Consider the following 19,190-nt stretch of genomic DNA (forward strand, 5'->3'; position numbering starts at 1 on the left):
AGTCAAACATGTCCAGGGACACTCAGACTCCCCCCAACCGAAATGGTCTTATGATTCCAGAAGCATTTTCCGGGGCACAAAGCATCTCTCAATCTCCTTCATCCCTCCCCACCCAAAGGGCCTGATGAGTATTTTCCAGGTGGCAAGGAATGACGAAGGCTGTCATGTATGCCTGCATACCTGCCGTTAATGTGTTTTGCATTTTGTGCTGATCATAACTGTTTGCTAAGACTGTATTTGGTATACTGTATAAATCATCTGAAAGTATTGTTAACTGCTAATGTAATGTACTGAGCCAGTAGGGGTTGGCTGTTACCTCGTGAAAGTATTTACTTTCACTTCTAGGGTAAGCAGGGCTCATTTCGAGGGAGAACGCACAGGAATGCAGTTCTGGCAGTTCCCTAAAGAGGTCGCATGTCAGGTGGCCCCGCCCACCTGACTCTCGGCCATTTTTGGCCCGTTTCAGCCTGGATTGGGGCCGAAACGGCCTGCATCAGGCCTCTGACGGGTGGTGGATCACTCTCCCACTCAGCAGCGGCCCGATCCTGACCATTTTGGGCCCAATTTCGGCCCTGAATGGCCAGAACTCTGTCCAAAACAGCCAAGATAGATGATGTCAGGGGGTGTGGCATATGCAAATCAGTTACGCTAATGAGTTATGCTAATGAGTTCCTCCAGCTCTTTTTCTACAAAACGACCCCTGAGGGTAAGTGTCCTTGGACGCAAGCTGCAGGCAGCGAGCAATGTATCTTTTCTCAGAGTGTGGGATGATTTCATTCTGTACTATGTCTAGTGTAAACTAATCAGTCCCCATGTAACCCTTTGGGGTTTTCGCGCCAGAATGTCAAGGGACCCAAAGGGTGGGAAGTTTCCCTATAATTAGTAGTACACTTTTTTGAATAGTCACTTCTGCCAATTGCTACCTTTGTGTGAACACCTTGGACTGTATGGATCTCTACTAAAGTTGCTTCAACTGGAACACCTGTGTGTTAACTGTGGAGAACTTGAGGGACCTAACTGCCAGGGACTGGCAAAGGCAGGTAAGCAACAGCAGGGGGGAACAGAGGGGGATGAAAATAAGGCTTTGTCAGCATTATAAAATATTCTGGAGAACCTTTGTGTTGGGAGAGGGATTTCCCAATTATTTATTTCCCCCCATGATTGCTTGCCGGGGCCAAACTTATATTTATTATACCTGATTCTCTTTCGTTTCACTTTCATCCGTGGAAATATGGAAGAGCTCCAGATAATTCAAGGCATACTTTTCAATGGGGGTGAGCTAAGAGAAGATACAGAGAAGGGACTGTCAGTCCAACATAACATTAGGGAGCTGCAGCAGAAATTACCATCTTTTAGATTTAAAAAGTCCAGCAAACAGTATTTAAATGAGAAACAGAGGGTCAGCAGGGATTGAGAAGAGAGCCTTTCTTAAGAGCTTCCCAGGCATTTGGGTGGCTGCTGCAGAAACGGGATGCTGGACTAAATGGACCATTGATCTGATCCACTGGGATTCATCTTATGTCTCGCTTTTCATACATTTTTATCCCACCCTTCTTTCAAGGAGATTGGGTCCCAGGACATGATCTCCTGCCCCAATTCTCTCCTCAACAGCAACCCTGCAAGGAAGTCTGAGAGAGACTGTCATTGGCTCAAAGTCTCCCACTGAGCTGGGGTCTCCTTGGTCCCAGGTCTAACACGCTAGCTGCTACACTACAGTTCCACAGCAAACTAAGAAGCTGCTGCCAAACAGTCCGGAGGCATCCATCTCACCAGGCTGCACAGACAATGCTAGATGCTGCAATATTTGTTATGTCTGTAAAAAAAAAAAACTTTTACAAGAGTGTGCTGTGTAGCAGAGAGAAATCCAGACTAAGGGCAAGCTTCATGCAAGTTTTTTTTTAATTAATGTTAAATAATGACCTAAATAATTTAAAAAGATTATCTCCGACCAGCTGAACAGTCCGGAGATGTGCTTTTTAAGAGACTTGCAGTGAAATCCTACGCATTTACTCCAGTTTAAGCCCACTGGTTTCAATGGACTTAAGTAACCCTGCATAAGACTGCACTGTTAGTCACAGCTAAAACCACTCTTTTAATTATAAATGGGTTTTTTTTATTATACCATTTCCCTCTGCTTGCAGATTACTGTCTTCGTCAAAATTATTACTGTATGGATTACTACAGAAAAACACCGTGCAAGATTTTATGAGAACCAGGTGCAAATTATTTATTAATGTGTTATTTGCAACAGATTCATGGTACTGAATGAAAAAAAACTGTAAACCTGTAGGAAGTCTCTGTGGGTTTATTTTTTATTTCCCCATTTATTTTACAACACAATAAGCGCATCCTCCACACAGTTCCACCGGCCATTTTAGGAAACATAAAGGGCATTTGGAATTTCCCAGTTCTCGGATACCGTACATTTGGACAACCTCTTGCCTCACTACACTGACTTCAGTCAGCAGTTTGAAAAAAAATTATGTAAAAAAAAGCAGAGAACTTTCTGTCCATCTCCCATAATAACAGAACTTAAGGGGCACTCGATGAATAGATTCCCTACAGAAAAAAAGAAGTACTGTTTCCACACAAAGCACAGGATGTGGTAGATGACCACTAGTTTGGAAGCTGCTAAAAGGGGACTAGATGAACTCATAGAGGACACATCAATCAATGGAACCCCAATATCCAGAAGCAGTGCATGTATGTACACCAGCGGTTGGGGTCTCTTCTTTCCTGGCCTGGGGGCTTCCAGGAGCATCTGGTTGGCCCCTGTGTAAACAAGATGCTGGTCTAGATGGACCTTTAGCCTGATCCATCAGGAAGCTACTTAGGGTAGGTATCAATGGAAAGGGACGGTACCTGATCCACAACAGTAACCAACTCCTGCAGTTGAGAGGGCTCATAAATATAGCGGGACCTGCTGAGCTCCGAAATGAGAGGTTCTAAAGCCAATTCAGTCTCCGTGTACTGAACACAGCTGTGGGGCTCCTCTTCCTCTTCTCGCTCTGTACTTTTGAGAGCCTTCGAAAAACATAAAGATATATCTGTGTATATATATGACTGACAGAGCTGTTTGTGTACCATGCTAAAAAAAATTGTGTGTCCAAAACAGCTGAGTTATCCAATACATTATGCAAACTGAGGTCACTTGCAAGGAGAAGCCAAGAGCAATTAGGCCCTTCCCCTTAGTGAATCACCCCGCCACCTGTCAAGATTTCACCATGCATTGCCCATATGCTTTCAAATCCATCTTGCTTGCCAGTGGAACTAGAAGCTTGCTTTTCAAAAAATGAAAGCCCAGAATCCCAGGGTAAAATCTGTACCCGTCACCGAACTTAACAGCTGTGAGGAGCATACAGGCAGCTGTGGGCACAAGCTGTAAGATCCTAAATCACGTATGTCGATCCTCGCACATGGCTTGGTGCACACAGCATATGGTCTTGCTCAGGCTTCACCATCTTTCTGCATTAGATCTGTTCTTTGTTGGGTGGAGTACAGGCCAGAGAGCTTGATCCTGTACTGAAATTACATCTCAGCACAGGCTACTGTTCTTTTTCATGCCTTATCCCCACCCACTGTTGAGGTTTTCTTTTTTTAGACAGTCAGCTTCTCAGGGCAGGGACCCATTTTGTAGTAATCTGTAAAGCATCATGCACCTTGATGGCAGATGAAGCACCAGCGGAAATACTCAAGGCACTTGTTTCTTGGGTAATAAGCTAGTTACAAAACCTGCAGCGCTCATCCTTTCAAGGATATTCATTTTGCATGTTGCATGGGCAGGCCCTTTTATAGCTTTTGTGGTAGTCCGCAATAGCATGCCCCATCCTAAGCTTTTGATCATGCTGCTGCGTCCAAGCTGCATGGAGCATATCGACACCTCTGTCATGAAAGATTTCCCTGTTTATCTCCTTAATGTGTTAAGAAAATTGCTCTGTTTATATTCTGAACACACACAAATTGAACATATGCATTTTTAAACAGGCTCTAATGGTTCTCAGGGGAACCCTATGTGTTACCGCCATGAATACTTCATAAACTTTCAATATACCTTGAAAAGAGATCCAGCAAATCATGACAAGATTATCCTGCGGCACAGACCATTCAGAACGTCTCAATAGACAAATGGCAACATTTACTCCAGAAAGACAATACCTTCTTCTGTCATTCTTGTTAATGTAATTTGCACTTAATTACCTCTATGAAAGGCCTTGCGACTTTGGGAGAGATCGTTTCTGCCGGGGAGGGCTCCTGCGAAAGCACCACAAACTCTTCCGCTTTCACTCGGAAGCCAGAATCTTCCATTGGAGAATGGACCTCAAAAAGTTCCTGAATTGTTTGCTGAGGAAAAAAGAAAAAGGAGAGCTTCCTTTAAAAACAAAACAAAACCCTCTTTGGAAATATTCCAAAGAGATCTGAGACAGAGATCTCTCAGTGTCACAGTCAGTGTCACAGTCTCTAGATCTCTTGTCTTTTGGTGCTACACCTCTGAAGATGCCAGCCACAGCTGCTGGCGAAACGTCAGGAACTACAATGCCAAGACCACGGCAATACAGCCCGGAAAACCCACAACAACCATCTTCTGGGGGAAGCTTATGGGCCAGAAAAAAAAGGGAGGTTAACTCTCCGTTTCTACCATACCCTCACAAGCAGACAGAAACCTGCGCCTCATCTGCAGGTGGCCGATTCCACTGCCCCACAAACAGGCAAAAGCCACGTGTGGCACTAGAAGCAAGTGCTCCAGTGCAGTTAACTAGGGCCAGGTGTTTGGTATTCCCCAGGGTGGGGTGTGGGGCTTATCACGCCACTGGAGGGAGGGGCTTCCGAGTTTCGGTTGGGAGGTTAATACTGGACAAGGGGTGAGGGAAGTGAATTGACTCAAGAAGAAGGCTCTCACACAGGCCACGGAAACCAAAGTTCTGTTAGCCAGGGAACAAGAAAGAGACTCAGGAGCCTCTGCTTTAAAACAAAGACAGACAATTAAAAAAAAACCAGAAAAAAAAACCAAGTGGGGAACCCGCAAGGGGACTTGCAGGGGACACTTCATTTTGCCACACATCCCTTATCCATACACCGCCCTCCTCCTCTCCTCCTGGCAGCCCCTGTACCCTCTCCCCCTTCCCAGTTTTCTTCTCTCCTTCTCACCCATCAAGCAACCTCTCTTTTATCATACCTGTGTTAAAAAGGCCATCGAGTAGTCATTTCCCTGAGCCGCAACTTCCCGGATCAAATCTTTTGTGCCATTCTTCAAAAGCTTCTCTTCTACTGAGTTCCCGCTGACAAGCCTGGAGAAGAGAGATATCAGCCAAAATCTTAAAGCCTAGAGGTGCAGCCCTGGACTGGAGGGGTCGGGGTGTCTTTAAAAAATTTACAGCAGAAAAGGCTAACATGTGGGCATTTTAAGAGTACAGGCAGGGCGATTCTACTGGGATAGAACTGTGTTTCTAAAAGATGGGAAACCCCAGCAAAAAAGGGGGATCAAATTATATTATTTTATTATGCCTTTCTTCCATCATGGAGTTCAAGGCATGGACATTTATTTATTTAAAAACTTTTTGAGGACCACCTGTAGATATGGATGTCCTTGCACCTGCCGATTCGATCGCACCATTCCTGAGCCTTAGCGTCCATCACTGGATTTAGATCGTTATCATAGAACACAACGGTGTCAGCCTCAACCAGGTTGACTCCCGTGGAACGGCTGTGGGAGGACAGGATGGCGCAGAAGATGCGCTTGTCTCTGTTGAACGTCTTCATCAGTTCCTGGTTCAGAAGGGGAGGAAAAAGCAAAACTGTCAAGCAAAAGCAGGGCGGACTACACGGTGTTCAGCACTTGCTGATGATTTGGCAATCATGTGGTATTTATCGAGAAATATTACCACTGTGGGGCTTAGGACTGATGTCTGAAATAAGATCCTGCTACAGTGAAACTTGAACGTGCAAAATATGGATTAGACTAGAAGAGCTCTCTGGATGCAACCACATATTTATTTATAATAGGTAGGATCCAGACTAAATAGGCCATTCCCACTGATTTCCTCTTCCCACTGAAGACAACCCATCCCCATCTTCTCTCTCCTGTCCCCCAAGAGCAGCACTTTGCAGAGATCAGTAGGCTGTAGTGATACAGAGAAGGCAAGAAAGTTCTATTTTGCTGATAGAAAATTTAGTCCAGATCCAACCAAGATGTATACTCTGCCTTGCCATATATCTGTAAGAGGCCTCACAATACACAATAAAATGCTAAACACAACCAAAACGCAACAAGATTTTAGGCCGTAGTGCCTTAAAGACCAAGAAGATTTTGAGGGTCAAACTCCCTTCGTCAGACACAAGTAGGTGCTACTGGACTGAAATCTGGATCCGCTACTGCAGACCCACACAGCCACCCTCCTGAAACGATAAAAACAGTGACTGTACACACACGCTGAATGAAATATACAGCCACTGAAACATCATATTAAAATGAGGATAGCAATCTTAAAACAGCCTTAAAAAAACCCACATCCCTTTCTAAAACCATGATGGCATAATGAAAGCGGGAATGTAAAAACAAAGATGGGTGAAAACTTCACCAAAGAGGAGGTCCCGAAAAACATGAGAAAAATAAAAAGTTTAGTCCATGAGTCTCTGAAAGGAGGGAGTTTCACATCCCAAGCAGAAATACTGTAGAGGCCCTCTTCTCCGCTTTCCCACCTAAACTCTCCCAGCAGGTCAGTATCTCAATAGTACACTGAAATGCAAACTAGCAGCTTCTCAAAAACTACTAGCGAAGAGAAGAAACTCATCAGCACCAGTTCAAGCAATGCACAACAGAACCCTTGCAATGGTGTGGATCAGAGCAAAGCAGCATAAAGGAAGAGCGCCATGCTTCAACTCTTCTTAAGGGGCGCAAGAACGATGCAACCGCCCCCGCCAGGCTTACCTGGCGCTCTTCCTGATTAGCGAATTCATCAATCCTCACGTAGGTGAGAAAATGGAAATTCAAGAACAGTTCCAGGATATCCAACATGAGAATCATCTGAGACAAGATCAGCACCCGACGCCCTTCCGACTTCAGCTTCTGAAGCAAGATGGCCAGAGCTTCCAACTTCCCTACAGTTCAGAAAGAAAGCACAAAGCCTTCTCACGGGACGTTCAATACGGGACAGGCCTCTGGAACTCTGGCAAGGGGGAAAAAATGGTTTTCCCAGTACCTGCGTCACACTGCACCAATCGAAGGTCAGGAAACTGAAGCAACTGCGGAGCAGTGATCCGCTGCAGCTGACACACGTAAGGGGAGGCCTCTTCTTTCAGACGACACCTGAGGAGTTTCATTCTGTGGCTATACAAGGCAGGAAGCTTTGCTGCATGCAAAGATGGAGGCGCAGCTACAGCCGCTGGCAGCACAGAGAGCCCTCTAAGGGAAAAAAAAGAAAAACATTGCAAATGCTTCTGCTAGGCCACAAAGCAGGACCTGACGCACCTTCAAGAGCTACCCTGTCCCTATTCGTCCCCTATACTTCCTGAAGGGAAGGAAGTGCATCTGGGAGTGGGCAGGGCACATGAAACAGTAGAATACATCCCTCTGATTTTGCCAGAGTCCTGAGGTTTGTGCCAACCTGGGGCAAGGCAGGGCATCACCACCCAGGGCAAAAGCAGCATGTGAGAGTGCTCATTTGCAGAGATGCATTTTACACAGGCCATCTGCAACAAATCTGGGTCAGACTCCAGTTTCTGGTACCCTGCTCTCCCTCAGCGGTGGGTAGGGAACAGGAGAGAACAGCCCTCCCACAAAGTGCTCCATGTGGAAGAAGGACAAAGGAGGCAAAGGCAGGGGAAAACTTGAGAAGGTAAAGGAAAGGGACAAAAAGGTTTCCGGGACAGGAAGGAAAGGCACAGGATGGAAAACTGGGATACTGCTGACTCATATTTCGAGCACCCGTCTCAGGAATGATGACAGGATGACCTTGAAAGCTTAGTACTTGGCCGAAATTCAAATTATGCACAAAAGTTATTAAGTCACCTCTTAACAGCATCGGTCAGGGACTCCTGCTGCTGTGTCAACGTCCACATCAATTCCCGCAGTGGATTGTTGCAGTCCACAGAGGCATTCAAAGAGAGAGAACAATTTGTGGAGCCAGCCCATCTCCATTTGCTGACTCCGGTGGAGAACTGAGGGAGCATCTTTCTGTCGGTCACTACAGAACATACTCCGACGAGGTCTTTGCCATAGATGGGTGTCCTGAAACAGCGACGCTCGTTGCAAGAAAATATCCTATCCAGGCGCTCCTTTAGAAGCCTGTTCTTCTCTTCAAATGATTCCTTTTGCCAAAAAAAGAATGCCAAAGATATAACGTCTATTTTTTGTTACTATTGAGGCAAAAAAAAAGAGTCACATACTTTTAATCCAGAACTATCAGTTGCCGCATTTGCAAGTGCAACGGAAATCGGACTGATGCCGCTCCGTTCCCGCTGATTTCCGTGGGGCTTTCACAGATGAAGTCCTCCACGTAGACTCTGTCCAAAATAGCCAAATGCATTCCTAGCTGAAAGGGCAAGTTTATGGACCACCTTGCTCTACTTCTCTCAAATTAAGTTCTAAAATTACGCACACTGTATTTTGTTCCAGGCTTCAGCTGAGGAGGGACTATAGCTCACGGACAGAGCACGTGCTTTTCATGCAGAAAGCCCCATGTGCAACTCCCAATTAAAGGATCTCAGACAGCAGGTGCTGGGAAAAGAACCTTCTAAGTTGTGAGAGCCCAGAGAGCCACTGATGGTCAGAGCAGACAATGCTGAAGTTAGGTGGACCCATGGTCTGACTCAGGACCAGTGGCAGACTCACTAACGTGACATGTTCAGTCCCTGGCAATCTCAAGACCTTCCTCCGCCTGATCCAATGGAGAGCAGCTGCCAGCCAGAGCAGAGAAACCTGGCCTAGATAGGCCAATGGTCTGGGCTCTGTTGTTTTTGTGTCTTTTTAATTGTTCTTTTTAATTGTTTTAATGTCTTTAATTGTCTTTTTAATTGTTTTAATGTCTTTAATTGTCTTTTTAATTGTTTTAATGGGGCGTTGGAAATACGGTGTTGGAGGAGAGTTTTACAGGTACCATGGATGGCCAAAAAGACAAGTAAGTGGGTCCTAGATCAAGTCAAGCCTGAATTCTCCCTAGAAGCTAAAATGATGAAACTAAAGCTATTGTGCTTTGGTCACATCATTAAATGACAAGACTCAATGGAAAAGACAATAATGCAAGGGAAAGTGGAAGGCAGCAGGAAAAGAGGAAGACCCCAAAACGAGATGGCTTGACTCAATAAAGGAAGCCACGGCCCCCAGTTTTCAAGATCTGAGCAAAGCAGCTAATGGCAGGATGTTTTGGAGGTCATTAATTCATAAGGTTGCCATAAGAAGCGACTTGATAGCACATCACACAGACAGGTTTTAATGGCTGTTTTAATTATTCGCTATCTTGGGAGCTCGAAATCGGGTGGAAAGACAGCACAGAACTATTTTAAATAAATAAATAGCGTAAATATATTTTTAGCACACCAAACATTATGCTACTTCCAAAGATACTTTCAGAAGATACTTTCTAGACATTCTTTTTTCAGAATGCATCGTTGCTTCTCTCAAGTTTTTATGCACCTGTTCAACATCTCACTTGTAAACTTTTTAACGTCATTCTTTTTTCTTTGTTACGAAAGCACCTGAAATTTTGTCACCATTTTTCCAATCTCTCTCTCTCTACACACAAACATAAGAACAGAGATTGTGTATCCCGCAACTCTTGCCCACAAAGTTGAAAGGGAAGAATCTTAATCTGACAACTTTCTCATACCTGTGAATGTCCTCCATGGATAAGGCCAGATTTCAGAGCAGAAGCGCAGTCCCCCGATGATAAATTAGAACCCACTGTTCTACCTGGAACATACACTTAAGGATAAAGCACGTGTTTACACCCATTGCGAATAACACTTTCCAAAAGACATTGCAAACTATTGTTTGAGGGGCCTGATTTAGCCCCGCAGATAACAAACGACTGCCACCCAAAACAATACAAAGACTTTCCAGGCCACAGCAGTTGATTTGTGCTAATGAAAGGGGTTGGGGGTGGGACATTTTTTCCATATCCCCACTTCCCACTGAAGATTTCTGACTCCATTTCCTGGAGGTCTCCCAAGAGCAGCATTTTGAAGGGTATTTTGAGCTGCAGTGGAAATTCCCGCTGGATCCAACCCACCACATGCAAATAATCTCAAACTGCTATTTACAATGTCCTAGGGACAGATTTGCAGGGGTGGGGGGAACCCTTACTTTGAGGGGTCATTGCTGAAGTTGGCAAGCTGGCTTGATGCTGATTTCCCAAAGCATTCAGTGCATTTTGTATGGTGCCAGCTTGAGACACCGTCTGCATCACAACCGGAGCCTGAGGACGGACATATTGCTGGCCGGGAGCCGAAACAATTTGCAGAACGCTGCCTGTGGATCGTGTAAATTAAGGGGGAGAAATTCTTTACTATATACAAATATTATGTATCTTTTTGTTTTTTAAAAAATGTTGCATTCAGCATATAATTTGGGGATTTCAAGGAAATCATCTTGGGCGGGGGGGGGGGGAGCAACGTGTAGCCACAACTGTATCAGATTGATTTCTGGCCCTTTATCAGTAGCAGCCAATAATACTAATTAGTATTATTGATTTACCATGTTTATAAATTCAAGACTTTTTGCCAGGAGTAAAGGAAGCCTAAATTCTTCCTCAATGGGGGCAGGGGGCAGAGAAGAGAAAAAATGACTCCCTAGACTAAGGAAAGAGACTCTTAGGGAAACCACATTTAAAAAGATGTACTGTACAGGGGACCAGTGTGGCTCTCAAAATTGTAACAACAGAAATATCACTTAAAGGTAAGGAAAAGGTTGTCAGATTTCCATCCTCGAAATCTGGTGATGGTCATAATAATCACGTCCTGACCTGGATGGCCTAGTAGGCAAGCCCAATCTCATCAGATCTCAGAAGCTAAGCAGGGTCAGCCCTGGTTAGTACCTGAATGAGAGACTACCAAGGAAGACCAGGGTTGCTACATACAAGCAGGCAATGGCAAGCCACCTCTGTTAGTTTCTTGTCTTGAAAACCCCAGCAAGGGGCACCATATTGGCTGTGACTTGATGGCACTTTCCATCAGTAATAATCATAATATTTGTATAGTGCTTTCAAGTATTCAAAACTACTTGTGTTCTCTTGCTACAGCCCTTACAACAGTCTTATGGGGTAGGTCACTATTATCAATCCCCACTATTTTGCAGATGAGGGGGGGCAAGAGTGGAGACTGAGAGAGAGCAGCTTGCTGAAGGCCACCTGAGGACCCCCTTATGGCAGAGGTCAGATTCAAACCAGGGACTTCCCAACGCAAAGCTCAGTCTCTTAGCCACTGCACTACACCAGCCTCTCTATCTGCATGGCTTCCTGAAAGGCTCGCCAGGACAATTTACGTACAGCCTGCCTTTCTCGGGACTCAAGGTGGACCATTACATTTTAAAAACTCTTCAGTTAGACAGCAGGGCCTCTGACAAACAAGGGCTAAGATTAAAGAACTAGAAGACAGTGCAAATGGCAACAAAGGCAATAATAATGAAAGGGTGGGGGGACTATCTAGGCATGAAAAAAGGTAGAATCCAACAAGGTGAAAGTCATCTTTTTGGGGAAAAAACTTGGGATATGCAACGGAGCACATGCTGATGAACAAAGCCAAAATCAGCTTTCATTAGCGGTTTCCGCAACTGGCTCAGCTTCAATCTCAAGAAGATCTGCAAACCAGAAATTCAGTTCCCAGTTCAAACCCTCACCTGTCTTAAACCCAGGTTTCAATCCCCACTCAGCCATAAAGTTCCCTGGGTGAGCCCTCGCAGCCTAACCTACCTCACGTGGTTCTTGTATAGACAAGGTGGCAGGGGATGCTACCCTGAACAACTCCACGGAGAAAGGGAGGGATAAAAATTAAACAGACCTATGGATAGATTGACAACAACATCATCCCGAGAAGGAGAGAAGTATGGTGTGTGCAAAGGTGTGTGCGTTACCTTGTAGCTGCAGAGGTTGTCCTGCCGTGAGCTGACGCAGCTGGCTGTGAGATAAAGTGAATTTGTTCCCTTGGAACTGCAGTGTTACGGGAGTCTCCGGTTGCGCAATCCTGCCCTGTGAGCCTGCAATGGAAGCCAGCTGGGCTATTTTTACCACTTCGCCGCCTGCAGGAGGGGGACAGAAGCACACATTCAGGGTACATCTTCCAGATGTGGCTGGTGCCTGCCTTCTCCTTTTGGGTTAGTAAAACCAATGCTGAAGTCACCCACCCACCCCTCATGCAGAAAGTTATGTGTAGCATGGAGAAAAGTGTCATATAAACATTACACAGGTACTGGCTTTATCCAGTTGACAGACAAAAAAAAGAGTGTTCTGGTTTTTAAAAGATGGAAAATGTTTTAGATAAGAAAAAAAAAGTTAAGTCTTCCACTTTTACGGGCGACAAGAGCGACCTGGCAAAACTCATGTGACACTTTATAAAAACCAGAGAGCAGAAAGTCATTAAGGTCAACCTCTACTGCCTTTTCAAAAGCAACACAGGACCTGTTCAAGAGACCGGCAAAAGCTCAAAAGGTGGCCAATGGGTATGTCGAGGTTAGTCACTTGCGGCTGAAGCAAGAGGTTGCCTGTAAACAGACTTTTGAGGAGGGGGGATCACAACTGATGTAATTATAGATTTGCTGGTCCAGGCTAGGAAAAAGACAGAACTTCTGTGGAAAGCATTTTGCAATGCCTTTCACTATCGGGGTTTGTCTGACCTTTTTAAGATCTGTATACGTAAAACGGCATTTCATGTCAACTGAAAACACCTTAGTCGTATGTTTTAAATCTGAACGATTGCTTGGTGCTTTGATACATTGATCAAGCTTCTAGAGGAACGGTCTCCCAAGCTTATGAGATGTTTGGCTTTTGCAAAGGCAGGCTTCGTCACCCCCCAGGAATTAAAACATTAGTACAACAGTGCTGGAGATTTTCTAGACATGCTAATAGGCAGTGCACGTACGAGTCGGAAGCAAAGCCACCTCAGGGCTCTCTTGTCCCCATCTGCCTAACGGTCACAGCTCGTCTCCAAGAAAGTCTAGAGGACTTCTTAGCAGTTTGGGAGGTTAGTGTTTCCAAAAAAGGAAGGGGGGGGGAGTATAAAATTAGGAAAAGAGCTTTAAAAGTATAAAGACTCCGGGTCCAAAGGAAGTCCAGCCAGCAGAGGAAAGCATGCAGAAACAGGGAGATTAAGTTGACACCACTAACGTATGTCCACAGCACATTTCCATTGTTCTCTTATCCGAATTTTAGACTTGGTGCTATAAGCAATGGGAATGGTGAGCAAGGCTTCTCAGAAGAGTTGGTGGCAGGGGAGAGAATGGGAAGAGAGAGACAACGACAAATTGTTCTGTACACATTTTTAGGGTGCCCAATAACTTAACCTCAGGGAAGTTTCAAAAATAAAGAGGTGGGAGAAACCTAGAAGGGAGGTTTGGGGGGGGGGGAGGGTGACGGCACTTACTAGGCAACCGTGCCTGGGCCTGAGAGGTCAATACCAGCCTCTGAGGCAGCACATTCTGTTGGATGGTGTGTGGGGGGGCTTGTGGTTGGGCCTGGCCTAGCTGTAAGGCCTGCGCAGTGGTCTGAGCCCGCTGTTTGGCAGGATGGGCTGGGCTAGGTGCCGTGGCGAAGGTCGCTGCTGCCTGCTGCCTCGGAGCATTGACGGAAGCCTGAGAGGTCTGAAACTGGGGTGCGGCGACGGCTGCTGCAATCAATAAGGTGGGGTTGTGCAACCCGTTAGACTCACGTCCCAGATTTGGAGCTTATATATTACTGGATCGCTTTTATTTATTGAGTCAGAGCCTGTGAAATCTCTGCAAACTTTATATTCACACACACGCACCCAAAATCAGGAGCTAAATACAAACCGTGTCATAGGTTATTCCATGCATTATCGATTTGCTCGGCCAGTGTATTACGCGCAGTTTGGGGCACCCCACTGCAGCCATAGACAGACACATTTCTTGGCTATTAGTTTGGATGTCAAAGCCATTAGTATTCTAGAACGCTGGAGTTCTCAATCGCTGGCATCGGTGAGCCTAGCGCAAATACCGAGACATGCCTTCAAAACTTTGATTGCCCCAACCACCCAGCACAACCAAGACAAACCAAAAAAGAGTGATAGGCAGTGGCTCTGCGGTCAATATAGGTTTTTTTGTGCAGAAGACCTCAGGCTAAATCTCCAGTTACAGGACTCAAGTAGCTAGTATTGGGAAAAGATCTTTCTTCTGCCAGAAACCCACTGTAGGTTAGAGCCATCCAATGACCAAGCGTATGGCAGCTTTGCATGGCCTGGAGTTCTCCGTTTCAGAACATACTTAAACACCTCAAAGAAAGGTATATGATACAGTTCTCCCAGGAGAATGCAGGAGAGAAACTGCTCAAGTGTTCCGCTGTTCCAGCACTGAGGATTTCTTGCACACAACTTATCAACAAAAAAGGCTTGGCTGGAACGCTTTGCTGCTTTTCAGACACGGAGGTTTAGCTGTGAAAAGGTATTCAGGCATTTGGTTGCCTAATGAGATCCTCAATCAGTATAGTCCCAGGAGAATCGTTCCCGTATGTCAGTTCACCAAGGACCTCAGAGTCAAACAGCTGCCTAGAAGCACCTTGCAAAAAGAGGGACCCGTGAACCATTCTGGAATGGTACCCTCCATCAGTCAAGATAAACAGTCATGCATGGGGGCCTACAATGACCTGGATTTTTGATACAGGGAGGGGAAGAAAGTCGGCACTCTGTCCCCTGACCCAACCAAGACATCAAAACAAAAACCAACATGGCAGGGTCAGGACAAGGTCTCTTTGGGGAGGCTCACCTACCATGTTGAAAATCACAATTCTAAACCACTAAGCATCAATTTGGATTTGTGCATTCAGAAGGTGGATTGGCGGGACCCTTGCAAAGGTCATCAGGAAGTGGAGCCGGTTTTCTGAATGCTTCACCCTCTGCCCAGATCATAAACTAGGCCAACCTTTACCAACAGCAAACAGCCAACCCTTTTTGGGTCTGCTCTATGATGGTCTTGCACACATGCGTACAATCACAAGCTGGGCATAGAGGGATGCAACTGCTAAACTGCCATATAATATACTGAACTTTCTGTTTGTCCATTGCAACCCGCAGCCTCAACGCGCCAACCTGGTTGAAAGAACTGGCCCATCAACTGGGAGGAAAGCAGAGGATTTTAAAAATGTAACAGGCTAGTGCATGGCATCCACAGACAGGAGAGAACAAGATTCACAATACCTTTCTTACCTTGATTTGCAGACACGGTAGCTACTGGCGACCTTCCCCGCATTTGTCCCTGCTGAGCCACCGTTGCTGTGGCTGCCGCTCGTTGCACTTGCTGAGCACTTGGAAACGCCGCAGTCCTGCCTTCAGGCTTCTGTCCATATTGAACTGGTTGGAATAGTCTGAGACAAGTAGAGGCATAATGTTAATTATCCAGCAAAACATAAAAAATCTCAGGAGATCAAGAGAAAGAATGCAAGCTCAATAAATTAAAAATGGATATAAATCTTCTCTGGTGTTATGTTTTTAGGCCTGGAGGTGAGTGACAAAAAACACTTCCCATGACTTGAAAATGAATACTTTGTTCACTGCTCTGAGTGTAGCACTAATCTGTCCAGAAGGGCGATGTATAACCACACTGTTATTACTAAATACTGGTATGGTGTCATAATCATACCCCTAGACCTGATCACAGAGTCCGACTGCCAAACCACGGTTTGGAAGCTCTCTTCCAGGCTTAAAAAACCCAGTATGGAGTCAATGTCCGGTTAGTAATCAACCACAATTTGCCTAAAATGGACATCGGTTGTCTCAAACCATAGAAGTCTGGCAAAAGGCACCCAAGAGCCTGTGGGAGAAGACCATAAGAGAAGCACATGAGCTCCTGATTACTAAATCGATTCACAAACTTGGCCCTATAACATCTGAACCAAGTCAGAGTTTGACCAACTAATTATTTCTGTTCATTGTTACTGCAATTTATATACACAAGACTGTCAATGCATACGCGTTGTTATAGAGTAACCCCCGCAAAAGGACAAGTCCCATGGAGTTCATAAAATAAAATTTTGCCAGAGTGGGGAAGAGGGCATGAGGTATGAATCTAAACAGGCGGGCAGCTTTGTTTCAGGTCTCATTCTTGCTGCATTGATAAACTTGCCTCTAAAATGTTCTCCTTTAGACTGCAGGGCAAGCCTGGGATTAGAATCTCCTGATTAGGAAAAATGTTCATTTCACTTAGAAAAATATCAAAAAGAAGCCTAGTTGGGACTCCTCCTAGTTTTCTATATGCAGAGAACTTCCACAAAAGGGAGAAAAATTCAGGCCTCGCATGAAGCAGGACAGCCCAGATACATGTTTTACCACTTCCAGAAGAAAAGAGGGGTGGAGTTCCACACACTTTCAGTAAAGGACAGCAAAAGGCCAAAGACTTCACAGGACAGATGCATTTGGAGGAGGGCCTACCCTGCAGCAGGTTGGATGCTGCAGACCCATCCTATTCATGGTGGTGCTTCCCCCCCTCTTGTAAGAGAGCCTCTCGGACAGGGTAAGCACCACCCTCAGTGGAAAGGATACGTGGGGTCCAACTTAATACAAATGGTACTTTGAACACTCTTCTTTCAGCAGTAGCAAAATTGCATTTCCTATCCTAATTATTAGAGAAATGGGAAAAAAAATCTTGTGTTGTCTTTGTGTGGGTTTTGTTTTGTTTCTTTGCAACACTGCTTACCTGCGTGGCTTCAGCTTTACCGGATTAGGTCTTGGGGGAGGCGGAGGAGAGGTATAGATTTCTTCTATGAGCTTCCGGGTGACCTTTTGTTTGGGTAGCACTTGCGACTCGTACCGGGTCACTTTGTCCTCGATCCCGATCAAATCAAAAAGGCTCAAGTCTGCATCCTGAAGGATTGTTGCAGAGAAACGTCAAGGGCAAGTGTGCATTTGAGCACACATTTTAAAAAGCCAAAATTACTCACCTGCTGTACCAGTCATCCAACTGTTCCAGCACAAGACCAAGAAACACAACCCAGGATGATACTACGGGATGGAGGAACAACACTATGCAGATAGGAATAGTACTCTCCACCCCCACCCCTAATACCCATATAAATCAGAGCTTTTTCAAACTGTGCTCTGCACCTCTGCTGCATCAAAATCAATATTCTGCCTGCCCTTAATGACGTCTTCTCTGAAGCACACGGGATTACTGTGGCAAGTCCCGGGGCCTCCTAGAGGTTTGCACTTGCTGTCAGTGAGGCCCAGACAGATTCAGAAGTACTGCTTCTGAACTGAGGGAACACTCCAGCGTGTTCCCCAGAATCCTCTCTGCATTGCACAAGAATCGCCTGGCAGACTGATTGATGTGGAAAGATTTCGCCGAGTTTAAGAAGTCTGAGCTCAGAACACTGGGTGCAAGCTTCTGAAATCATACAAGACCCTTCTACGAAGGCTGGATGTCCTACTCTGCAGTTCTCTGTAGCATACTGTGCCTTCACGGAGGAGGGCCAGTAGGCCAAATTCAGCCCCCCTGACATGTCCAGTACAGGCCCCAACCTAGGGACTTGTCGACAATCTGTTCCGGGGATAGTTATAGAGCCCTAGCCTACAATTACCAATCTCCACATTAATGTGCCCTCCCTCAAATAGAAGTGGTGACTAACCAGGGACTTCAATACTGTAAGATGCTGTAGATCGACTTGTAATATTAGATCCGCAAGCGAGAACCTCAGGCTTAAAAAAACTATGATCTCGAAGGGAGACTTTGCTTCAAGGTCTATGATTCAACTAACTAACCTTCCAAAGGTCACGTTCGAGCGCTTTTAAGACCAGGGAGGTGGTTCTGTATTGCAATGTGTCCGAAACGAAGGAGGAGCTGGAAAGCCGGGGATTGATCAAGTCAGGATGATTGCAGATCTTTTGAAGTTGCATCAGGACGTGAAGGACGCTGACAAAATGCCCACTTTTAAGGGCATCTTGAGTTCTGCCAGAAACAAAAGCAGGGGGAGAGGGGGACGTCTGTCAGGTTCAAAGAATTTTATAGAGCCCCATGACATGTCACTCATCACTACAGCCAGCATCTTACTGCTGGACTGCAAGCTATTATGGCTGTTGTCTAATATTTATTTCTCTTTCTGCTTTGGAAAGCCCAGCCCCATCCAGGCAATGACCAAACCCACATTAGCTTAGCTCATGCCGTCCTACAGTACCAGGTTCTCTTCTCAACTGCTCCCCCTGTACTGCTTCATAGATCCACTGTGTCAGCACAGACTATAAAGGAAGGGGCCACAGCCATGATAAAGCTTCATTAGGATCATAAAGGCCACGGTCATGGCAATGACAAGGCCTTACATACAAGGAAGAAGTTTCAAGATTGGAGGGGGGATGCTGAGGAAGGGAAGGGACTACGCTAACTATATTAGCTTGCGCCTGCTACTTTCTGCTCTCTGTATGAACGTGAAGCCTTTCTAAGTTTTAGAACTGGTTGCAACCCTGCCTTCCTGTGCAGGGTTTTATGTGGCTCAATATCTTATTTAAAAGTTTTTTACAGTTTTCCTCTGGGCTTCAAGCCTGATGGCAGATAAACGATGCATGTAAATGGAGCGGCACACAGGGAAGAGGCATTTTAAATGACGTGCAGAGATCTATGTGGGCAAGTGATTTGCTCACAGTTGCATTATGTATGAATGATTAGTTACATAAGGAATGAGCCCATGTGGCATAGCAGTTAAGAATGTCGGACCAAGTCTTGGGAAACTCAGGATCAAATGCCCACCTAATCATGAAGTTCACTACCTGACTTCAGGCCAGTAACATTCTCTCAGCATAAACTACCTCACAGGATTGTTGTAAGGACAAAATTGTGAGGGCAGATCCCATCTGCTCCTTGGAGGGAGGGAGGGATGGAGGGACGGAGGAAAACAAACCTAGGCCTTTGGTGTAGAGTATCAAACACCATTCTACAGAAAAGTTAGCTGACAGGAGCTGGAATGTAACAAATTATATCCGCAGGTGGGTTTCTGCAGCCAATTCATTGGGTTGCATAAACGTAAAGGTGTTCGTGCAAATGAGTTAACAAG

General features: G+C 45.4%; 1 protein-coding gene across 2 annotated transcripts in view; it reads right to left on the bottom strand.

Annotated features, from left to right (window-relative positions):
• Positions 1 to 19,190, bottom strand: part of EP400 (E1A binding protein p400) — a 72,941-nt gene that overhangs the window by 22,514 nt on the left and 31,237 nt on the right. The window contains exons 20-34 of one of the 2 annotated variants that reach the window (XM_054996000.1): positions 17,908 to 18,094; positions 16,847 to 17,013; positions 15,361 to 15,518; positions 13,567 to 13,809; positions 12,062 to 12,226; positions 10,298 to 10,462; positions 9,822 to 9,904; positions 8,006 to 8,304; positions 7,197 to 7,399; positions 6,926 to 7,095; positions 5,567 to 5,763; positions 5,174 to 5,285; positions 4,198 to 4,341; positions 2,863 to 3,024; positions 1,196 to 1,279 (exon numbers count right to left, since the gene is read on the bottom strand). In XM_054996000.1, the coding sequence (XP_054851975.1) occupies positions 1,196 to 1,279; positions 2,863 to 3,024; positions 4,198 to 4,341; positions 5,174 to 5,285; positions 5,567 to 5,763; positions 6,926 to 7,095; positions 7,197 to 7,399; positions 8,006 to 8,304; positions 9,822 to 9,904; positions 10,298 to 10,462; positions 12,062 to 12,226; positions 13,567 to 13,809; positions 15,361 to 15,518; positions 16,847 to 17,013; positions 17,908 to 18,094 (2,539 nt within the window). Of the gene's footprint in view, positions 1 to 1,195; positions 1,280 to 2,862; positions 3,025 to 4,197; positions 4,342 to 5,173; positions 5,286 to 5,566; positions 5,764 to 6,925; positions 7,096 to 7,196; positions 7,400 to 8,005; positions 8,305 to 9,821; positions 9,917 to 10,297; positions 10,463 to 12,061; positions 12,227 to 13,566; positions 13,810 to 15,360; positions 15,519 to 16,846; positions 17,014 to 17,907; positions 18,095 to 19,190 lie in introns of both variants that reach the window. The other variant, XM_054996002.1, reaches the window with a different exon arrangement.

Source organism: Eublepharis macularius, chromosome 13 (genome assembly GCF_028583425.1).
Source record: "Eublepharis macularius isolate TG4126 chromosome 13, MPM_Emac_v1.0, whole genome shotgun sequence".
Taxonomy (NCBI): Eukaryota; Metazoa; Chordata; class Lepidosauria; order Squamata; family Eublepharidae; genus Eublepharis; species Eublepharis macularius.